General features: G+C 43.3%; 1 protein-coding gene across 5 annotated transcripts in view; it reads right to left on the bottom strand.

The window, feature by feature from the left end:
- The window catches only part of CEP164 (centrosomal protein 164), a 459,099-nt gene that overhangs the window by 99,849 nt on the left and 337,688 nt on the right, over positions 1 to 21,562 (bottom strand). For all 5 annotated transcript variants that reach the window (XM_086957031.1, XM_086957028.1, XM_086957030.1 and 2 more), the window contains one exon: positions 4,522 to 4,590. In XM_086957031.1, the coding sequence (XP_086813157.1) occupies positions 4,522 to 4,590 (69 nt within the window). The remainder of the gene's footprint in view (positions 1 to 4,521; positions 4,591 to 21,562) is intronic.

Here is a 21,562-nt window from a genome sequence, read left to right on the forward strand (position 1 = left end):
AAAAGCCATACTGCCATGTCTGTAAACAGACTGGCAATAGGAAATCAGACAGCTGTTGTCCAAAGAATGGCAATAAAGAAAATATTCCTCCAAAACCAGCTCCAACACCTCCTGTCACTGTCAGCAGTGGTCCCCCAGGTGGTGGGAGCGCCCCCAAGAATTTGGGTGGGTTTACTTTTGGAGCACAGGTGGACTCTGGCCTATCCAGGTCCCCTACCCCAGATACTCTTGTCTATGAGAATGGCATGGGGTTTGCCAATTTCACTGCTTGCCCAAACACTTTGAGCAAGTACAGACAGGAGCCCCTCAGCAATGGTTTGAAAGTTGAGGCCTTTAGAGACACCAGGGCTAGCATCACCATGGTGGCTGAATGTCTAGTCCCCTCAAGGCAACTTTCACCTGGTGCCACATACCAGGTCACAAACATTGATGGCATAGAAACAAATCATCCCATGGCAGTAGTAAGTCTCAGCTGGGGAGGTGTCATTGGCCCAAAGAGAGTGGCAGTGTCACCAAACTTGCCTGTAGACTGTCTACTAGGAAATTATTTGGAAATGTCAGCCTGGGCTGAGGTTGAACAGGAAATCCATTCTAAAATGGTACATGTCACTGGAAAGGTTAGTGGGGCTGTGATGGCTACAGCCCCAATCCAAGATGTCCTTCCTGAAAAGGTTGGTAGGTCTGAGCAACTCTCAGCCCCATCTTTAGCTAACTCCCTTCCTGAAAAGATTAGCAGAGCTGTTATGATAACAGCTCATACCCAAACTGAGTCTTCTCCTGAAAAGGTTGGTGGGGCTGTGATGGCCACAGCCCAAACTCAAACTGATACCTGTGTTGTGAAGCCTGAAATGATGGATCACTCCACACAAAGAGAGTATGGAGGAGGAAGAGAAATCTCCCCCTCACCAGACATTAGGAAAGGATCAGCCTCCTCAGGGAACTGATCTTACCCCTGATGAAGGAACTGTCCCAGAGGTGGTTAGGCCTGGCCTGACGGAGCCTCTGATGGCAGTGGACCCTTCTCAGGTGGGACCCAGTCTGGAGCAGGTAACCTGCCCCTCTCTACCTTGCCTTAGTCAGCCCAGGGCTGCAGAGGACAAGGACAGGGAGACCCCAAAGGGCCCCTGTCAAATAAAGCACCCCCATCAACAGATTAGGGGCACCGAAACTAGTAGCCCTAGTAAGGTGAAAACTTTAAAAACTCCTGAGGGATCCCCCTTAAAAGTAGTTAGGGACCTCCCACAGGGCCCAAACCTGAACTGCCCCTCCAGTAAGCCACACAGAAGGAACCAGCCTCCAGCTTTAGGTAGCCAGAGGTTGACCCTGAGAGCACAGTGCAACTCAGTTGAAGAAAGAACGGCACACATGGTGGAAGATAATTGGAGGAAGCTGAGCCCTAAATTAGTGGAGCCTCACTTCAATACTCCATATCAAAACCAGCCTTTTACTTTGCATAAACACACCCAAGGTAGTGATTCCCTATAGTGGAGACCCTCTAATACCCCAAGGGTGAGGGATTGCTTAGTGGACCATGAGACAGGGGGTAACCATGCTAGTGCAGGTACTTCCTTATATGGCACCTCAGGGAATATAGGCTTACCTGGTCAAGGATAGCCTTATCTCCTTTCGTTGGGGGGGGGGGGGGGGGGGGGGGGTTGTGTAGGAAGGTGGATACCAGACTATGGTTGGCCCAGATTTTTTGCCTTGTGTTTAGCTGGTTTTCGACTTAGTTGGCCTGGTTCCCTGCTAATCAGGGCCCCAGGCTATCTGCTCTCTCTTTAAAATGGATTTCATGTACCCTAGGTGCATAACTAAATTGGGTTGGGTCACATTATCAGCCCCTGTACAGAGCACTATAGGTACCCAGGGCATAGGTGTAGCCAAGGCCTACCAGAGGCTGCAGCATGTATTGTGCCACCCCTGGCCTGGCCTCCATATTTGACACAACTGGCTGATTACTCAGCTGGTGTAAGTTGGTGTAATCACCTCTTACTTAGATATAGTATCCCTATATCTAACCCTAACTGGACACATGTTAACCTATAAGTTACTCCTATGGCAGGCCTTAACAATCCTGGAGGCAGAGTGCTTGGTTTTATGTGAGATGGTGCTCTAGCATGAGCTGAGCCCGTCTGCAGCTGTCGGGAACAACTTCCTTAGCTGTTCCGGGATAATGCCATACCACATACTATTAAGTGCATTATAATCCTCGTGGTTATATGCTAACTTTGGTTTGGCTTTATCAAAACATGTCGAGTAAGGTGTCATGCGATTTGGAATACTATCCCCTCGACAGTTCTGTCGATGGGGATAGCATTCCACCCTCCTAGAGGGACACGACATGTACATAACCTGAACCCCGGTTAAAGTTAACCAGAGCCTCAGCATCACAAAATGGATGCTGCCACCACAGACACAAGTCTGACCTCCTGCTGCTGGGAGTCCTTCCAGCGAGGGAGGCTTGGACAAAGGGTTTCCTGCCTTGGGAGGTGCGAGCACCACCCCAGACAGGATTTTGTGTATTGGGTAGGACAGGGCTAAATAGAATCAGACATGCCCGGGGCACACAAGGTGTCCTCGTGCATAAGCAAGTCCAAACCGGTGTCCTGGCGCGGAGCTGGACAAAAGAAAGGGGGTGTAACCGCCCCCCTTCCTGGCCCCACCCAGAGGAGGGACCTAGCAGGTGATCCACCCCTCAGATTGGGAATAAGAATGGGAGCAGTGCCATAGCACCTCAGATCATCCTGAATCAACTTGAAACTAAGAAGACGACTGGACTTCGACATTCTGCTGCACAGATGACTGAAGAGCATCTCCCTTGTGGCCTAGGAGTGGCCACCCTGTGAACACAGGCACCATCCAGCAACTCGTCTGCTTTGCCGCCGCCTCCTGCCGGAGCCCGAGCCCAGAGCCTGACGAGACCCAGACACCCAGACTTCTCACAGCCCGATCCACATTCCCTGCAAAGAAGGGACCCGTGGAGGCACCGAGAGACGTGGTACCGGACATCTCGAAAGACCCCGAGAAGCTGACTGCGCAGCACCCGAGGCATCCTCGACGCTGTGCTTTGTGGATTGAGAAGCCCCACAACCGAGCAGCCCTTGTACCGAATATCAGCCCCCCCAGCATCTCCACGATCTGAGCCCCGCAGCATCTCCACGATCTGCATGGGGCCCTTTTGCATCGTGCCACTCGACGCGCCATCCCGGCCACTAGCCACGTGGTCAGCGGCCATCTTGGCGACGAAACCTATAATTTACACTGCGGGTCTGGTTGCTCCAGACTTGCCCTCGCTCCTGTAAAAAGGAGCACCCGTTCTGACCTTGCTGGTCCGAGTGATAAGCTTTTTCCACTTCCTGCGTGGCTTGCATTAGCCAAGGCCTGTTTGCTCCGATCAAGTTGCCGACACCGCCATCAGCTAGAGCATTCGTGGGACAGCTCGTGATCGACTCCTGGACGTCCTCGACCTCTTCGTGTCCACGTGGCTGAGGTGACAAGCTGCACCTCATCGCCTGTTTGCACCCGACATCGCCTGGTTCCATCCTGGTTCCACAGTAGTCACTGGCTAGTGACTTTGAACATTGTCCCCTCTGCTTTCAGGTCTTCACCACTTCAGATCCACCCTTGGATCCACCGGAACTCTTCTCGTCTCGACGCCTGTAGCATCTTCAGCTCCAAGCACCATCGACCTGCGTGACGAAACCAGACACTACTTCGCACCCGCTTCCTGTGGGTGAGGTAACTCAGCAACGCCGGTGTTCCCACACTGGTACACACCTCTAGTGCCTAGGTCTAAAGTGTTGTCCTTCTAGGTCAGCCGGAAGGTTCCTTAATCACTAACTTTGTAACTTTTACGCACCATTGACTTTACATTGGTATATGCGTGCACTTTCCGCACTGCACCAGAGTCCCGCGGGCCTTTCCCGACTTCTTCACTGTTAGTCCCGAACAGTTCCAGCGATTCCCAAGGCCCTAGGCCTACTTCCTTTCAGCTAGGTGGTTCTTATACCACTATTTTAGTATATGGTTTAGGTGGCCCCTAGGGCTAATCCATATTGTGCAACTTTTGTATATTTAAACTGTTTTGTTTTAAAGCATTTGCTTCTGTGCTCATAAAGAGTATAGGGGATTTTGTAGTAAATAAATATATATATATTTTCAATATATATCTGTGTGGTGTCCTTTCATTTGGTATTCAAGGGGATTGTGTATGGTAAAACAGCTTGCTTCACATGCCTTTACAGAGTTTAGCCTAAGATAGCTTTGTCCACGCTACTAGGATAGCTGGTCTATAAGGTTGACTTACAACCAATCATCATAAGGCTTGCTGGCATGGTACAAGGTGATCACTAGAACTAGTGAGCATCATATACCAGGCCAACTTCTCACACAGCTGATCATAGTCACTCATCAGACTTCCTCTAAATCATAGGGCAGCTATCTACGTCACACATCAGCATTCCTCACCTCGAAGTCCTTCTCAAGCATGATGGTGGTCAAATTCACATCAGCAGATCTTACCTCACGGTCTTTATTAAATTGCTCCTCATCCTCTTGAAACTTCTCTGAAGCCTTCCTAAGTGCCTCCTCCTGCGTGTTTGAAAAAGAAGGACAAGGGTGTAAACCCTGGGGTCAGATTGAGAGTGCAGTATATAAAACTCTGAATGGAAGCATGTAACACATGGGTAGAAGCCAAGACTTAACATGTAGCATATGGGTGCATAGAGAGGAAGTGAGATATAGGCGGGTGCAGGCACAAGTGAGTAGGAAACGTTACATATGTATGTATGTGTGTATGTATATATACATGTATGTGTGTGGAGTGGTGGGTACAAAAGAGGCTTGGTTATTTGGGTGGTGACAGGAGTATAATATGTCTGGGAGGGAGATGCTCTAGTATTACTAGGAGGCATGGATGGAAACCATTAAGTCTACAAAGAAATAAAATGTAAGCTGGGAGAGTTGTCAAAACTTGCTACTTAATAGGAGAATCACACACAGCACAGGAATCTGCACATGCAGGTCAGATGTGCAGTCAAAAAGAAAGAGCTGATCCATGGGAGGCCAAGTAGAAATTACAGATAACCATGGTTTGCCAATAAGCATAAAAAAGCATTCAAAAACGTTGGCAAGTCCAATAGGACTTTCTTGTGAAATCTAGGGGGTTTGCCATTTTGTTTTTCCTCTACATGGCCACTGAAGCCACGCATAGGAAGCCACATTGGAACAGTTTACAAATATTATAATGCGGCAATCTGCTAATACAGCGGTCTGTGGTGCTCAGAGTGCAAGCAGTTGGGGAGGGAGCTTTTAAAAAAGAGAGGGAGAGAAGGGAGATCGAAAGGAAGAGAAAACTGGTCCTCACATGCACTGCAATGCAAATATGACAGAAGTGGAAGGATATATGTCATTCCAATCAAAGCACAGAGAGCCCGAAATGCCTCCTGGGCAGAACAAACACAAGAACAGGGAAGTAAGCCACTGAATCTGGAGCAGAGAAGTGAGATGGACATTAAAGCCATGCAATGGCGAGTGTCCCAAAGCCCTCTCTATGTACTCAGGGCTTTTCCTTTGTTGAAGTCTTCAACAATAGACAGCTAAAGTTAAAGTGGTCTGTCGGTGAGACCTAAAAAGGCATCATTCATTTCTACCTTGCCGGCCACTTCTGATATGCCTACAAAATGGTGAAGTCGAGAAATTACACTTGCACACTGGAGGAGTGAGATGAAAATTATACCATATATGCTCCAAAAAGCACTGCATTATGTGCAGTGCAATGCAAGGGTGCAGGACAGATTTTCAATACCAGACCCCAAACACCCCATATGAGACACAATTTGTACGCACCTACATTCTATGGATGGATGACTGTGAACCAAATAGCGTTTTTACTAGAGGACCCCCTCCAGCAGCTTCATTTATTAGAGAACATGAAGAACCTCAAACAAATACTGACCTGGCTCCCACACCGTAAACCAGTTGAAGCGATGTCCACAGCTGTGTCAATTATTGCAGAAGAAGACTACTCACCTTCATACAGAATAGCCTTCACTTCAGCGTTTTTTGTCCTTGGGTAGGTGTTCTAGATATGGTCTTATATCTGACCACATTTGACTGTTGTATCTGGTAGTAGGGCCAAGTCGTTGGATGCTCTGATGGAGATGGCTTCTGTAGCAGAAAAACATTTGGCCATGTTGTCCAGTCTTCTTCCTTCTTCATCAGTTAGTTCTGAACATGGCAAAGTCGGGTTTCTAGAGCATCTTTGTACGGCTTGCATTACTATGGAGTCTGCATGATGGAAATCATTTAAATATGGAGGTGTCTTTCCTGGTGCCTTGTATTTCTTATATTGAGTCCGGACGGGGATAACAAATTAAATAACGAGGTGCCTCTTCTGAGGCCTTGTATTTCTAATCGAATCTTGGTATTACCTCCACAACTGTGGCTGGCGTTTTCACAACCTTTAATCCTTGAACCAAATATGGCCAATGATTGGTATGGTTTTTTACAGTTTTTTCTGCAGGTTCCTTGAAATCATAAAGGAAAAAGTTATTTGCTTTCAAATCTTTTTGCCACTTGATTAAATTATGAAAAACATTGACACCTAATGGTGGGAAATCGACTGCAAGAGTGGCAACACCGGTAAAAGGTTTGACATAATTGCCCCATTCTGGGCCAGAATATGGAGGAATATTCGCCCTCTCCTTGATCATCATCCGTATCCGGACCCTGTGGCGGAATAGGCTGAGGGGCCAAAAGTGAGTGATGCTGGTTGCGTTTTGGTTCTGCGGTGTGTGCTGCAATTACTGGCGAACTTTCTTAAATCCAAGGGAAATGAGCTTCTGAGCTCCGACGGGAGTGTCACCTTCTGTGCCCAGCGCCCTGAGCGAGAGAGGCGCTACTTACATCCTCGCTGCTGTTTCCGGGGGACTACCAGTCCCAAGACTCCCTCTCATCTTACACACCTGGCCCGGACCATCGGCACGCCCCCAGCTTGAGGCGCATTCAAAAGACCTCGCGGAACCCGCTATCGCGGGTCCCGCAGCGCTGCTGCTGGTTGCGTTTTGGTTCTGCGGTGTGTGCTGCAATTACTGGCGAACTTTCTTAAATCCAAGGCAAATGAGCTTCTGAGCTCCGATGGGAGTGTCACCTTCTGTGCCCAGCGCCCTGAGCGAGAGAGGCGCTACTTACATCCTCGCTGCTGTTTCCGGGGGACTACGAGTTCCAAGACTCCCTCTCATCTTACACACCTGGCCCGGACCATCGGCACGCCCCTAGCTTGAGGCGTAATTTAAGGAACTTAGTCTCCCGCGGCGCGGGAGCGCGCGGGAGAAGCCAGGACAAAGGGCGGGCTGTTTTGTGGCCGTTTGGGGGCCGAAGGAGGCCGGGCTGGGCCACCCCCCTTGGCCCTTGACTACTTCAGAGGCCATCGTGGGATTTCTCGCCACCACATAGTAAGAACTTATTACATTTGAACACTGGGTCCTATTGTTTACTTTCTATCAACCACCAAATGCCCTCTTCAAAATCTGCAAAACAAGCTAAACCCACCTCGCACTCCCTTACAGCAATCGACCATATGCTTCGAAGGACAATTGGAGCAGTGACGACTGCCATTGAGCACACTGAGAGACGTCTCTCTTTACCCGTGAGGTTGTTGCCCCCCCCCCCCCTTCCTTTGATTAACATATCTGGCACAACGAATAACTCCCAGGACTCGTATCTATTACCATCGTTCATATCCCTCCCAGGTATGCCCCCTGTAACAAATGCACATCATTGCCAAATGGACGTTAGTACCATGGAACCATCCTCTCTGCCTTTCATCGCAGTTCCTCCGCCGCTGGTCAAAGATAATTGTACCTCCCTGGGTGTAGTCAGCGAGGATAGGTCTCCCTTAGAACAAGTTGATGGTCGAGATAACAAAGGTGATATTAGTATCCCCCCTTCAACTGCGGGAACAGAACATCTTACTTGAACCCACAAAAGATCCATTGGAAAGGGAAACTTCACTAGAGATCTCTTCGGAGGGGACCTCACTGGTGGATCCTCAATTACCTAGACTTTCACCCATAACCCATAAAACCAGGTTGTACGTAGAAAGAGGAAATGCGGGGGGGATATGTTTCAAGGTAGAAGTGCTAAGTCTAGGAAGAAAATGTATACTAAAGAAGGGAATGACAAAAGCACAGAAAAAGAACGGACACCAAATGCGACAAATGGGCAGGATAACGAAATATTACAATTCCCTTTAATTAAAGAACTGGCTGGGAACTTTGAGCATTTGATTAAATCATTAATACTACCCATAGTACACAGGCTAAAAATTATCACAGATAAGCTAGGAGACCTGGAAACTACAACACAAGCCAATGTAGAACTCACAAGGGAACTCACAAAACAGGCTAGTAAAAATACAGCATGTAAGAAAGTTACTATCCCACCGCCCCCTCATGAAAAACATCATAAGTCCGATACTAAAATAACCAAAAGGACAAAAAAACCCTAATACCACTTCTGAAAATATAAATACTGTGCAACAATCACGGCCTGAGATGGCTACTAATGATCTGCCATCTTCATCCCAAATTCAACCGGGCTTAAAGAATACTGGGGCTATAAGTACGATGGTTGTTCCTGAAAAAAGTTTACCTAATGGTAGAAATAATAACAGGACAGAGGGTACCCTGGTTAAAAATAAGGATACTCCCATACCCAGAAATAGCAATTCAACTCCCTTAAGGAGGACAGAAAATAGAACTCGGCCAGAGATTCAAATTATTCTTCCCCCTGAATCAGCACCCTAAGTTGCTGTGCTGACGGGGGTTCCTAAATTGCTAACAGGTCAATACGAGGACTTCAGGAGTCTCAAAAACAAGACCATCTTTTGGTTAAAAATAAATAGACCCCTCCACCCAAACATTAATGGAGAGATACTACATGTGAGAAAGACAAAATGGTTGGGTGTGAGACCAAAGGACATCAGTGGAGATGTAATAATAATTTTAAAGATCATAGGGTTATGAACTACCTAAATGACTGGTACCAGGAAAATGGGAACCTGGGTATCCAGCTCCAGCAATTAAATTATTTCTACCCTAGGGCACTGATTTTACTCCAACATCAAGTTAAGTTTCAATATCAGAGACAGCAAGAGGCCTATCACTACCCACTCTCATTAACAAATAGATACCATGCTCTTCTAGGTTTAGATGGTCTAGACTTACGTACCCAGGGTGTCCCTTGTGAGATAAACCTTCAGCCCCAATCACATTTGACAGGTGAACAACTACCAGTTCACACTGAATCTAGAGATAATATGAGAGATACAACTGGTGCTTCTCCTCAAACGATCACAGCTGATTTGATGCCAGTGCTTCTAAATGATCCACTATCCCCTTTCATCAGGGAAAATCTTGGCTCGTTAATTACCTGGAATGTGGCGGGCCTTGACAGAAAAATTAATGATACTAACTGGCAATTAATAACAATGACCCATTCCATTATTGCCCTCCAGGAAACATGGGCAATTGAAGAATTCCATCTATTGGGATACAAAACGATTTTTGCCCCAGCTGTACCTAGCAGAAGAGGTAGACCCAAGGGAGGTTTGTCCCTGTATCTATCAATCACCACTGGTCCAACTGTCTTAAAAAGCTTAACAGATAGTAATTACTACCAAATCTTAATCACAACTTGGGGCTCTCAAAAAAACCTAGTTATAGTAAATTTTTACAACAATATCTCCATACCAGAAGTAGAGAAGGTCATTAAAAAACTTTGCTACCCTCAGTAACATCGAAGAAAGCTTATCAGGTGACATGGCCCTTATAAGGGTAGGTGATTTTAATTGCTCCTTATGCCCAAGGAGTTTACAGGGGGTGTGTGGTCTGGAGGATGAAAATCAAGGGGTGGTGAATCATCACTTTTCTCACACAAAGGCTGGGGATTTACTGAATAATATAATGGGAGATTACTCCTTAGCCTTTAATAACGAGGTTTCCACTCCCCCGAAAATATTTAGTCCAACTTTTAATGGTAGGGGGCAAAATCAATTATTGATTTTACACTCCTTTCTTCCCGATATGCCGCCCTAGTTACCAACTGGGAGACTGTCCTTACTGGTGTGAGTGATCATTACCCTATCTCGGTAACCTTTAATTTTGACTTGAGCAAGCCAATCCAAAATAACTCCCATAAATATGATCTGAATCCTATTCTTGGACAACAAAATTGGTTTTGTATTAAGTGGGAGAAGGTAATCCCAGAAAACTTTATAAAAAGTTTGATAACCAGTTCCCATAAGGAAATTAATACATTTCTGTCATCAGAAGAAGATCCAACTTCCGTCCTTTAATGTTTTAATAAAATCTGCTCTTGTATCAAAGAGCTCCTGGTGAGAATCCCTCGTAATGCAGTTAAGGGCTCCCCTGGATGGTTTGACTCAAACTGCACTAGGGCACTCTCCGCACTCAAAAAAGCACTACATTCTATTTCATCAACTAGAATACAGATCCAATCTGCAAGACGTAGGTATCGTATTGCCCTTGCTAATAGAAAAAAAGAGCTCAAATCCAAAGCCTGGTCTGCTCTTCATGCGGCGTCTGAACTAAAGGATAATGTTGCCTTTTGGAAGGCTGTAAATGCACCGTTTTACCAAGACCGGCTGGGCCCCCGTATAGACAATGCGATATCAGCCCAGGAATGGGTGAATCATTTCCAGGCCCTTTATAGCATTCCAGCCCCCCTAGAAGATTCTTCTCACTTAAGAACTACATCAGAAAAAACATGTATTTCCTTCCCATTAGATATACAGTTTGAGATTGAGGAGGTCCATAAAGCACTAAGGGAAAGTCCAGCGGCAAAAGCCCCTGGACCAGATTGTGTTCCCATTGATGTTTTTAAAAATCTCCCTGATCTCTGGGTGCCAATACTTACAAAAGTACTAAATTGCTCAAATAAAATTGGTTTTGTTAAGACCTGGCAAGAGGCAGTCCTGGTTCCTGTGTATAAAAAGGGGGACAGGAATGATCCTGTCTGCTATCGACCCATCTCGCTCCTAGATGGCCTTATGAAAATGGCGGGCAGGATCATTCTTGCGCGTATACAGGATTGGCTCGAGGAGCATGATGTTTTATCCACACTACAATACGGGTTCAGGAGAGGGAGAGGGACAATAGAGCAAGGCCTAAATCTTTTCCTTATCACTTCTAAATATATACACGCCAAAAAAAACAATTTATATGTAACATTCGTAGACCTTAGCTCTGCGTTTGACTGCGTAAGGCATGATATCATGTGGCAAACTCTAATGGATATTGGGTTGGATAATAGGATACTTACCTTTATTAAAGAACTTTACTCCGGGGCTGGTGCACGCGTAAGATATGGCAAAAGAGGGGAATGCTCAGACTTTTTCCCCATCCACAGAGGAGTAAGACAGGGGTGCATTCTCGCTCCCCTGCTCTTTAATTTATATATAAATGATGTGGGTTCCTTTCTTACACAACATTACTACGATTATCCAGTAGTTAAAGGAAAACCCATTCCCATTCTCCTCTACGCTGATGATGCAGCTATTTTATCACAGACAAGGAGGGGACTACAAAAGGCAGTAGAGAGTAGAGACTTTTTCATACTACATGAGGGGAAGAGGGCTACATGTAAATGTTTCTAAGACATTCACCATGTCATGTGGTCCGAATAAAGGTAGAGCACCTTGTCTGATTACCCTTGAAGATAACCATTAAGAAAATGGGGTAGCCCATAAAGCATGGACCTGGGTATACATTGATATAAACAGACAGTGGTTCTGAACCTATAGATTATAGCAGTTGACTCAATCAACAATGAAACAATATTTATAGTGGGGCAACAATATCCAGTCTGCTCTATAGTACTCCAATACTTATTCTGAGAAAAACCTAACACCACGGTTAAAGAAAAATATTTATTCTATTCCATTTTTAAATTTTCATTTTTATGTTCATATTGTTACAATATATTTTTCTAAAGTAAGTAAAAACAGACAGGTTGCCCCAAAGGGAGCGTGCAAAGAGAAAGAGATGTGATCAGAGAGTTGAAACAGGTGAAAGGAAAACACAGTGGTGGACAAGAAAATATTCACATTATTTTACAACCAATATCGGACATATAATTTGCCGTATTGAATACCTGGCCAAGATATTGTTTATATTATTGCAATCACAACATTGTAATACATAAACCTATATATCCTATATTTTGCACTATCAACAATGGTGTTGAACAATTGGTCCAAGGTTATAAAAAGAAGGGGTCGACGTTTCGACTCGTCTTAACCCAACGGTGATTTAAGAGTTAGGAAAGGTCTATAGCAAAGTGACAGACATTGATTAGATAGTACAATTTGCGTTTTTTTGTAAATAAAAACCTAGACTGAAACAGTATATTAAGTCCACTTGTGTACAGAAACCAATGAGCAAAATAATTTCTGATAGAGCTTTATTGTTTATTGTTGTTGACTATTTTTCTTTTCTACTATTTTTTGTATATATAGTTTTTATAAGTGATTATGTGTTTAAATTTTATATAGTCTTGAATAAAAAAATACAGAAGAGAAAATACAAAATCAATAGACATGAAACATATATACAGTGATGAAGGCAAAGCGGTAGACACCACTAGGCGCGTTTCGGCTCTTGAGCCTTCTTCAGGTGACCGTCTATTGTTAGAGTTTCAAAGAGTCCAGGACTCACAGTTAGGTGTGGCGTGGATATAAAAGGTCAGTCGGTAAAAGCAGCTTCTTAAGATCTTGAGATGTGGAACGATGTAATCCTATAACTTGTCATATGATGTTATGACATCAGAGAAAAGGAGGTGGTAGAACAGTATAGTGGAGGTAGCTTAGATTCAGATCGTTATTTGTGTTGACATTTGTAGAAATCTCCACGAGGATAACTTCCAGTGAATAGATGGTAAGGTGATGAGAGCAATAGTGAAGGAAGCGAGTATTTTATCTCCACAAGTTGATAAAATATCCGGAGGCGAGCAATAATGATGTATAATTGTTAGCACGAATATTTTGTATCCACCTAAAGATAAAGTAGAAAGGATGTCCCAGGAGCGGAAGATACTATGGAGGATGATCTGGTCATAGCATTGCCCGTGAGGTTTGATGAAGATAGTGACGCTCCTGGTAGAAAAGGACTTGTAGCAGTACTCGACCGCCAAAAGACCGCACAACGGTATGCTAGAATGCAAGCATAATAACAGCCAATTATCAAGCTATGACAGTATTTTGCAATTGTACATGTATAATTTTGGAAACGAGCATTATTCAGCTGATGGTTATGCCTTTCACAGATACATTAAATAATTGTCCACATGTTTATAAAGGTTTATATGACAATACAATGACAATACAATCCCAAACCGTACATTACTCGAACCCACAGTCAACACCCTTTGTTAACTAGTGCTAATTTCCGATGTGCAGAAATCAGGTCAGAGGTCCTTTGTCTATTTCCATCACAATGTCGATCTTATACGGTATTCCAGAAATGGAAGGACTTTCCACCGGAATATTGTTGTTTGAATCTTGTTCTAAAATTATGTTTTTCCAGTGCTGTTACATTTACGTTTTTTAATCATAAATATCGCCGATTTAATTTCAAGTCGCCGAATTTCCAAAATCGCCCCACATGTCCTGTTTGCCATAATTATATCCCCAATATTGTTGTAACAGCGGCATATTGTGAGTTAATCCACATAACTCTTTAATATCGGACACGGAGGTATTCTATGCAATCCCCCGGTCACCAGTCCTCTTTTTATGCCAGTTATACGAGGCAGTCTGGGTAGAATTTTAAACGCGGAAATGCACGCACGGTGATGGCGGCATCCTGATGCACAGAGAGGCTCGGATGGCAAATACGGTCTAACTATTGGCGATCGGGTAGGTTTAATATAATTTTTCTTCTCTTTTAACTCGTGATTGAGTGGGTCAGATTGCCCCTCTAGATATACAATCACGTTACGAGTTTGATATTGGTGGAAATATCGAGTGAGACCCGATTTTTGTGTCTCCTTACAGAGAAAACGATTAGGATTTCGTTTTAAGCAATGGCTTGCCTGTGAAGTAGTAAATTAGGTAAGCGTTTTTGATTGAATAACATAAATATTGAAACTCGAACACACTAGAATAATTGGCATATAATTAATGACAGTCCAATTATTCATGTCCTCCTGTAGAATTTTTTGAATCCAGGAGTAGGAGTCCGGAAATTAGGACCCTCCCCTTTGGGTGCATTGTATTACAAGCAACCTGGAATCGTCAACGAGAACGCCTGATCTTGTCAAACAACATTTATATCAAGGTAAATGATCCCTTGAGGTTCCGTGACGATTTGAACCCGTGTTTTCAATATTGTCGGAAATACATAATATTGGTATCAGCGAACCGCAAATGATCCATTTAGCATATCCTGGTGTTTTCGCTACGCTACGAGCAAGAGCACTCCTTTTATAAACACATTTCTGATCTACCCACGGCATCCATCTTAGATCATGGCCGCCATTTTGTGTTTCTTGCCCTCACATACGCAATAACCTCTGATCACTTCATTTCGATTAAGGACACGTAGCCTTAGCCGGAGATTCACCTCTTTCATGACACGTGCACCTTAAACCAGATCACGCTGTAGCTGCATGACTCGACAAAGACTGCCTCCTCTGCCCGAGGCCAGTCCTGCTAAACTGGTCTTCGTGTCCATTGTCCTGATCACGATTAGGCAACCGAAGCCGGTAGCCTTGCCCATTTACAACCCACAAGCATCCCTTATCCTGCTTTTCTATCTTCTGCACCTGGCTCTGCTCCTTTCCTTCTGGGCATTTATTAGGGGGAGGTAACGAAATTTACGATGAGGCGGTCCGGGTCTTGAATGAAAAGTTGACATGAGATTATGATGGAAAAGTGGGAACCCCTCGTTCGTAATGTTTTGACATCAGATATTGTCGACGATTCCTGTGTACACCAAATATTTATTGTTTATGACACAAAGGTTTGGGAATGTACTAACATGTGAAGAATTCGCCTAAAGGCCGAAATTTAGTATATAAGGAGCAACCCTCTATGTACAAATCGAACAGGCTCCTAGTTACTGCCCATGCGTAGTTTCTGTGACTTCTGTGTCCCTGCAGTAATAAACCTTTGGTCTTTGACGCCACCATCGAGAAGCCCGTGTTTCTGTTCATTTGTGCACCAAGGCAGGTGGAACTCCAGGGTCTTTGGGTGTTGTTCCCTGACACCTCTGGACGGAACCAAAAAGTCCAGAACTCCACCCTATTGTGAATGATTTGGAAATAATTATACTGCCTATGGTTAAGGTTTATTGATGCTACCTAAATTCATTGTAGTTACTATTTTGCCAGTTAATACGAATGAAGTATCGCCTTCCCTACATGGATGAGGACATGGGCTCAAGGTAAATAGATCCCCCGCTCCTTTTTGATAATGTTAAGTGAATTGTCTAGCATCGGATCTAGATGTATTCTAGATTTCTATTTGTTCTTACAGGATATCTGTTGGGAAGTGTTGATTTGGATCTCCTTCCATCGCTTGCTCTAGTCAGAAGGGTAAGAAATTACCACCTTACCCCTGTGTGGGTTATAGGTTTTTAATCTCCACCACGGTTCAGTAATTCCCTAATTCTTTTCTTTTAGGGTTATTAAAAAATCCCTTGGTTGCCCCAGTTTGTTCCTACAGTCCTGATGAAGACTCGCAATCCCCAGGTTTAAATCACCGTTGGGTTAAGACGAGTCGAAACGTCGACACCTTCTTTTTATAACCTTGGACCAATTGTTCAACACCATTGTTGATAGTGCAAAATATAGGATATATAGGTTTATGTATTACAATGTTGTGATTGCAATAATATAAACAATATCTTGGCCAGGTATTTAATACGGCAAATTATATGTCCGATATTTGTTGTAAAATAATGTGAATATTTTCTTGTCCACCACTGTGTTTTCCTTTCACCTGTTTCAACTCTCTGATCACATCTCTTTCTCTTTGCACGCTCCCTTTGGGGCCACCTGTCTGTTTTTACTTACTTTAGAAAAATATATTGTAACAATATGAACATAAAAATGAAAATTTAAAAATGGAATAGAATAAATATTTTTCTTTAACCGTGGTGTTAGGTTTTTCTCAGAATAAGTATTGGAGTACTATAGAGCAGACTGGATATTGTTGCTCCACTATAAATATTGATTCATTGTTGATTGAGTCAACTGCTATAATCTATAGGTTCAGGACCACTGTCTGTTTATACCCTTGAAGATAGGCGTGTGGAGTTAGCGGATATATTCTGCTACCTGGGAGTGCACTTTGATAGACAAGGCACATGGAAGCCCGCTGTAAATGCGAGGGCTCTAGCTTTTAATAGAGCAACTGGAGCACTCTCAAACTGTGCAAAAAAAGCTAGGGTCTAGGCCAGCAAGGGAGCTTCTGCAAATATTTAAAGCCAAATGCCTCTCAATTGGAACCTATGGGGCGGACTTATGGGGATCACAGTCTGTGGAGGCCATTCAACGTATCGAGAACAAGTTCCTACGATACTTATTGGCAGTCCCAATGAGCACATCTACATATGTGCTCCATGCCGACTTTGCCTTACATCACATTTCGGACATCATAAAAATGGCGCAGATTCTACTCTGGCACAATGTTTGGACTAACCCTGCCACAGAATTAAATAGAACTATTATAGAGGACTGCTTGGTCTGCGATGGGGCAAAAATCATGACATGGTTTTCTTAAATAAAAAATCTTGTATCTGAAATAGGTCATCCTGAATACTTCTCAAATCCAACTACTATGGAGTTCGTTTCAAGATCAGTGTTAAAAAAAACTATTAGAATATCTTGAAATGAAAAGATGGAATGAAGAAAGTACCAAGATAACCGTCATCAATCATGATGACGTTACATTGCACAGGGACATCCAGCTATATCTTGTAGTAGACCAACCTTTTTGTTCCAGCAGGCTCTTAACATGTTTCCGTTTAGAAACGTTTTATAGATTAATAACCCTGCCTCGATGTAATGAATGGACGAGAGAAAAAAGAACCTGTCCCTGTGATGAGGTGTCATTTCAATCAAATATTCATTGTACTCTTTATTGCACCCTCTACAGCCACCCGAGGGGGCAAATTTTGAGACCTCTCTTGTTATCTTGGGGTGTACGAAAATCAAGAGAAGCATATAATAAGCTAAGGACATTGGATTATCACTATACCATCAACATTGTAACCCTGTACCTGAGAGCAATACTTAGACTGAGAAGGTCAATTATAATTGACTAGCCTTAGTTTGTACTAATGTATTAATTTTTAACCTTTTAATTAGCTTGAATGTACTCTTTGAATTCCTAAGTGCTTCTAAGAATTTTTAATTGTATTATATAATTAGCCTTATAATCATGAGTGTAATTGATATGAATTTTAAATTGTGATTTTATTGTATATGCTTTTATGAATTGTTTATACACTTCGAATAAAGCTTTTTGAACTTGAACTTGAGTGATGAACAGGTTCTTGGACTTTTTCTAGGTGGTAAAGGCACTTGAGTGCAAGGGGTTGTAGCCCTTATTTGTGGTTTGTAACTGGATTGAGTTGAGAGCTTTGAAGGTAGTTCCTTAGGATTAGATGGAGTGGATTCTGGAAATCACTTTTAAAAATCAGTAAGTGTAAAATGTGTAGGTCCTTGAACAAGGTTTTAAGCACCTGTATTATCTCTGTATGAGATGTTTGAACTGTTTGATTATGTGTGTCGAATCCTACTGTCAACCAATCATCATCATGATCGCAAACATCATGCTACACTTTTTTCTCAGTATTTCTTTATTAAATTTTAACAACTACATACCATATATTCACCGTGCTGTGCTTTTTTTGCATGTGTACCTACATACTTACAATTTATGATCACAGTTCCATTAGATCACCAAGCTACTCTTAGCTTTGATGAGATCCTTGAGTGTTCAGATTCTCTCTGTGACCATGATCTGTGGAAAAACAGATCTGTCACCTCCTCATATTCTTCCTTTTCTGGCTTTTGGTACTTCACCTTTAATTGAGCAGGACTGTATTCTGGTTTAAAAGGGCCCTTCTTCATCAGAGTCTTCTTTGCCCAGTCAACGCTGTGGCAGATAAGGTGTGACATTACTTGAGGAGATGTTTTCTGGCATTAGCGTAATAGGAATACCTTTTACTCAAAATTAGGGTCATTTGAGAGCTTTATGGTGTTAAAATATCTGTTCTCATTGATGATGTGGCTATTGCCAATGTTGTCATCGTCGTCAGTGCAGTGGCAGATGACATTGCTTTGGATATTGTAGCTGAGAGCACTGTGCCAGACACGGTTGTTGACAGTGTTCTTTTTGACTGTGTTATCAATCGTGTTTGTGGATGTTGTGTCTTTGTCAACGGTGTCTTCCAGTGTCTTCGTTGACAATCTTGTCATCTAAGGCGCCGTCTTAGATGGAGTCATTGTCATAGTCGAAGACATGCATAAGATGGTTTCATCAATGCTAATGAGGTTGACGGTTTATGTTGTGTTGAAGGCTCCACTTATACTTTATTTTTAGGAGATGCTGTGTCAGAAAAAGGCTTATGTGGCCTCTTAGATGGCATTTTTCAGTCAGAAGAACATTCAAGGCTGGTTTGTCCTCTCTTGTGGACTTTAAAAAAAGTCTTTTGGTGGTTCTTCGGAGGATGAAAGCTTTTCCTTCAATGTTGTCTTTAAAGGGCAGTCAGGACATGAATGTGCCTTTTTGTGATTTTCTTGATGCTTTGGAAGAGCCATGACCTTCTTCCTCAGAAGTGCGTACCTCTCCAGATTTCAATTTGTGGCGCCACAATAGCAGTCTACCCAATCTTTAAGAGCCTTGGTAGAAAATGTTATACAGATCTTGCAGTCATTTGCCTTGTGCAATGGAAGACAGCAACATATACAGTCCTTGTGGAGATCCTCAAGAGTGAAGCCTCTATTTGTCGGCAAGTCCCACTTGGTCTAAAAAAAAACTTTTTGGAAGGATTCATACATATTCAGACATGTTAAATAAAACTTGAGATAATGCCAAGTCACTCACAAATTCAGACAAAAAATATGAAAAGCCAACTTATCTACTGACTGACCGGAGAGCTGATCCGGACTCCCTTAAAAAACGACCTGCTGTAGAAATCTGAGCTAAGGTGGCATGGGTGAGCAAGGGTGAAGAATGTACTTTGCTCTTATGGCTTGAGATTCCGATCTTTTATAATGACGTGAATAGCTACAACTTTAACTATGGTAAAGTCTTTCTATCTAACATTGTACTGTTCAGTATGTTTACTGTGGGACTCCCAGCTCGACAATAAGCATGATTCAAGCATGTGAATCTATAAAAGAACCAATACTGGAGAACCTGAAGTCCCTGAAACAAATGCTGACCAGGCGCTCAGACTGTGCTTGGTGTGGATCATCTGATTGGGGAGTCCCAAGTAGCAGCAGTTCTCGTTTATGAGTCGTCGAAGAGCTCTTTAAGAGCCCCTGGTTGATGAAATTGAGGTCATTAAATCACCACACCTCTGAGCACCCGGATTTAATAAAAGTCCATAATTGGTAGAGAACATTGGGTTAATCTTTGATCCATTCATTTTCTAAAAGCAAACATACCCTTCCTTTTCAAGTTGAAGCCTACCTAAACAGAGCTACTGTCTGGTTATTAAAGACTTCTTGGGAGCATTCTGAAAGCTAACTTAAGAATGAATTCCGCCCATTGCTTACCATTGGCTATGTGATTTGCAACTCACATTTGCTTACATTCGTTCTGCTGGCTGTATTTGTTTTAAGCTGTCCAGCAAGCCTTTGTCTGTCCTGTAGAGAATAGACTTTACTGTCTACTTCCATTAGTGCTCACTTTCTGTAAACAGGCCTTTATATTTCGGTATTGTGACATTTGCCAAGTTTTTAAAGACAAAGGTCAAATGTTAGGCTCTGTCTTCCGAGTGAGTCTGGTGTTTACTTTTCTTTCCCGGACTTCAAAGTGAGAGGATTTATCTGTCAATCTAGGTGCGTGAAAGAAACAGCTTTTTTCTAGCACACAACAAAACGTAAATGCCTATAGATGAACTGTGCAAATATTTCAGAATATATCATAATCAGGAAAGCACAAAAGTAGAAAATGTTTTGTAACTGTGCAGTGTGCTAGAAACAAATACTTGAATACAATCAAAACAAATCAATACACTTGGTGATGTCATTTCTACAAATTATTGTTTGTGCGATGTATACTTTTATCTGTAAAACTGTATGTCTGTGAAAATATAATACTTATTTCAATTGAAAATGTGCTGTCTGTAATAGCAGTGTACTACCACACCATGCATACTCCGCTCTACACTACTCTACTTAACTCCATTCGACGCCACTCCACTCGACGCCACTCCACTCCATTCTATGCCTCGCCACTCCATTCTATGCCTCTCCACTCCATTCTATGCCTCTCCACTCCATTCTATGCCTCTCCACTCCATTCTATGCCTCTCCACTCCATTCTATGCCTCTCCACTCCATTCTATGCCTCTCCACTCCATTCTCTCCACTCCATTCTATGCCTCTCCACTCCATTCTATGCCTCTCCACTCCATTCTATGCCTCTCCACTCCATTCTATGCCTCTCCACTCCATTCTATGCCTCTCCACTCTACAACAGTTTACTCTAATCTGTGCTCCTCCACTCTGTACCCCACCACCCTACACCACTATCCGCCACTCTACTCTATGACACTTTACTGCACACTATAACACTCCACTCCACTCCACTCCACTCCACTCCACTCCACTCACTTTCAACCATGCTGAACAGCAGACACGTTGGTGTACAATATGGCTAAAACACACTGGCAAAGGTAAAAGCTCATTCATAGGCAAAATTTAAAGGCTTTGCCATTGCTTGTCCATCAACTTACTTTCCAGGGGGCTGGACAAATAGGCCCAGGTCTCTTCTGGCAAAATAGTCTAATTTTTATGAGTTTTAGGTCTCGCCTATCCCATTCCGCAAGGAATGGATAGGGGAGAATTTTAGGAGGCAAAATAAGTTCACAAACCAACGGCAGATTTCAAACAGTGCATGTGCTCGTCAACGCGCTTCTCCCCGAGCCGCCTGCCTCCTATAGCTTCACTTCAAAGGGCTTCACTGCAAAGGCTCCGCCCACAGCGTGGGCTGCTTCACTTCAAAGGGCTTCACTTCAAAGGCTCTGCCCTCCTCCCACGACCGTCCGGCCGTACTTTCACTTTCACGGCCGCCAGGCCATGTCTCGCATTTCTCCTCCCCCCTCCACACAGCTCCTGTGCATTCAAGCAATGTATGTTTATGATGTAGTCTGTGCATTTGTATTTCGTCTTCGTGAGCGCCTGTTTGCATAAATGTGTTCGGTTTTACATGCAAAGACTAGATTGCAACATCTTGTTAAATGTACTACTTTGAACTTCCTATTATTATCAGCCCCAATGCATGCATAAAATGGATCAGTGC

This window comes from Lissotriton vulgaris, chromosome 2_1 (genome assembly GCF_964263255.1).
Source record: "Lissotriton vulgaris chromosome 2_1, aLisVul1.2, whole genome shotgun sequence".
NCBI lineage: Eukaryota > Metazoa > Chordata > Amphibia > Caudata > Salamandridae > Lissotriton > Lissotriton vulgaris.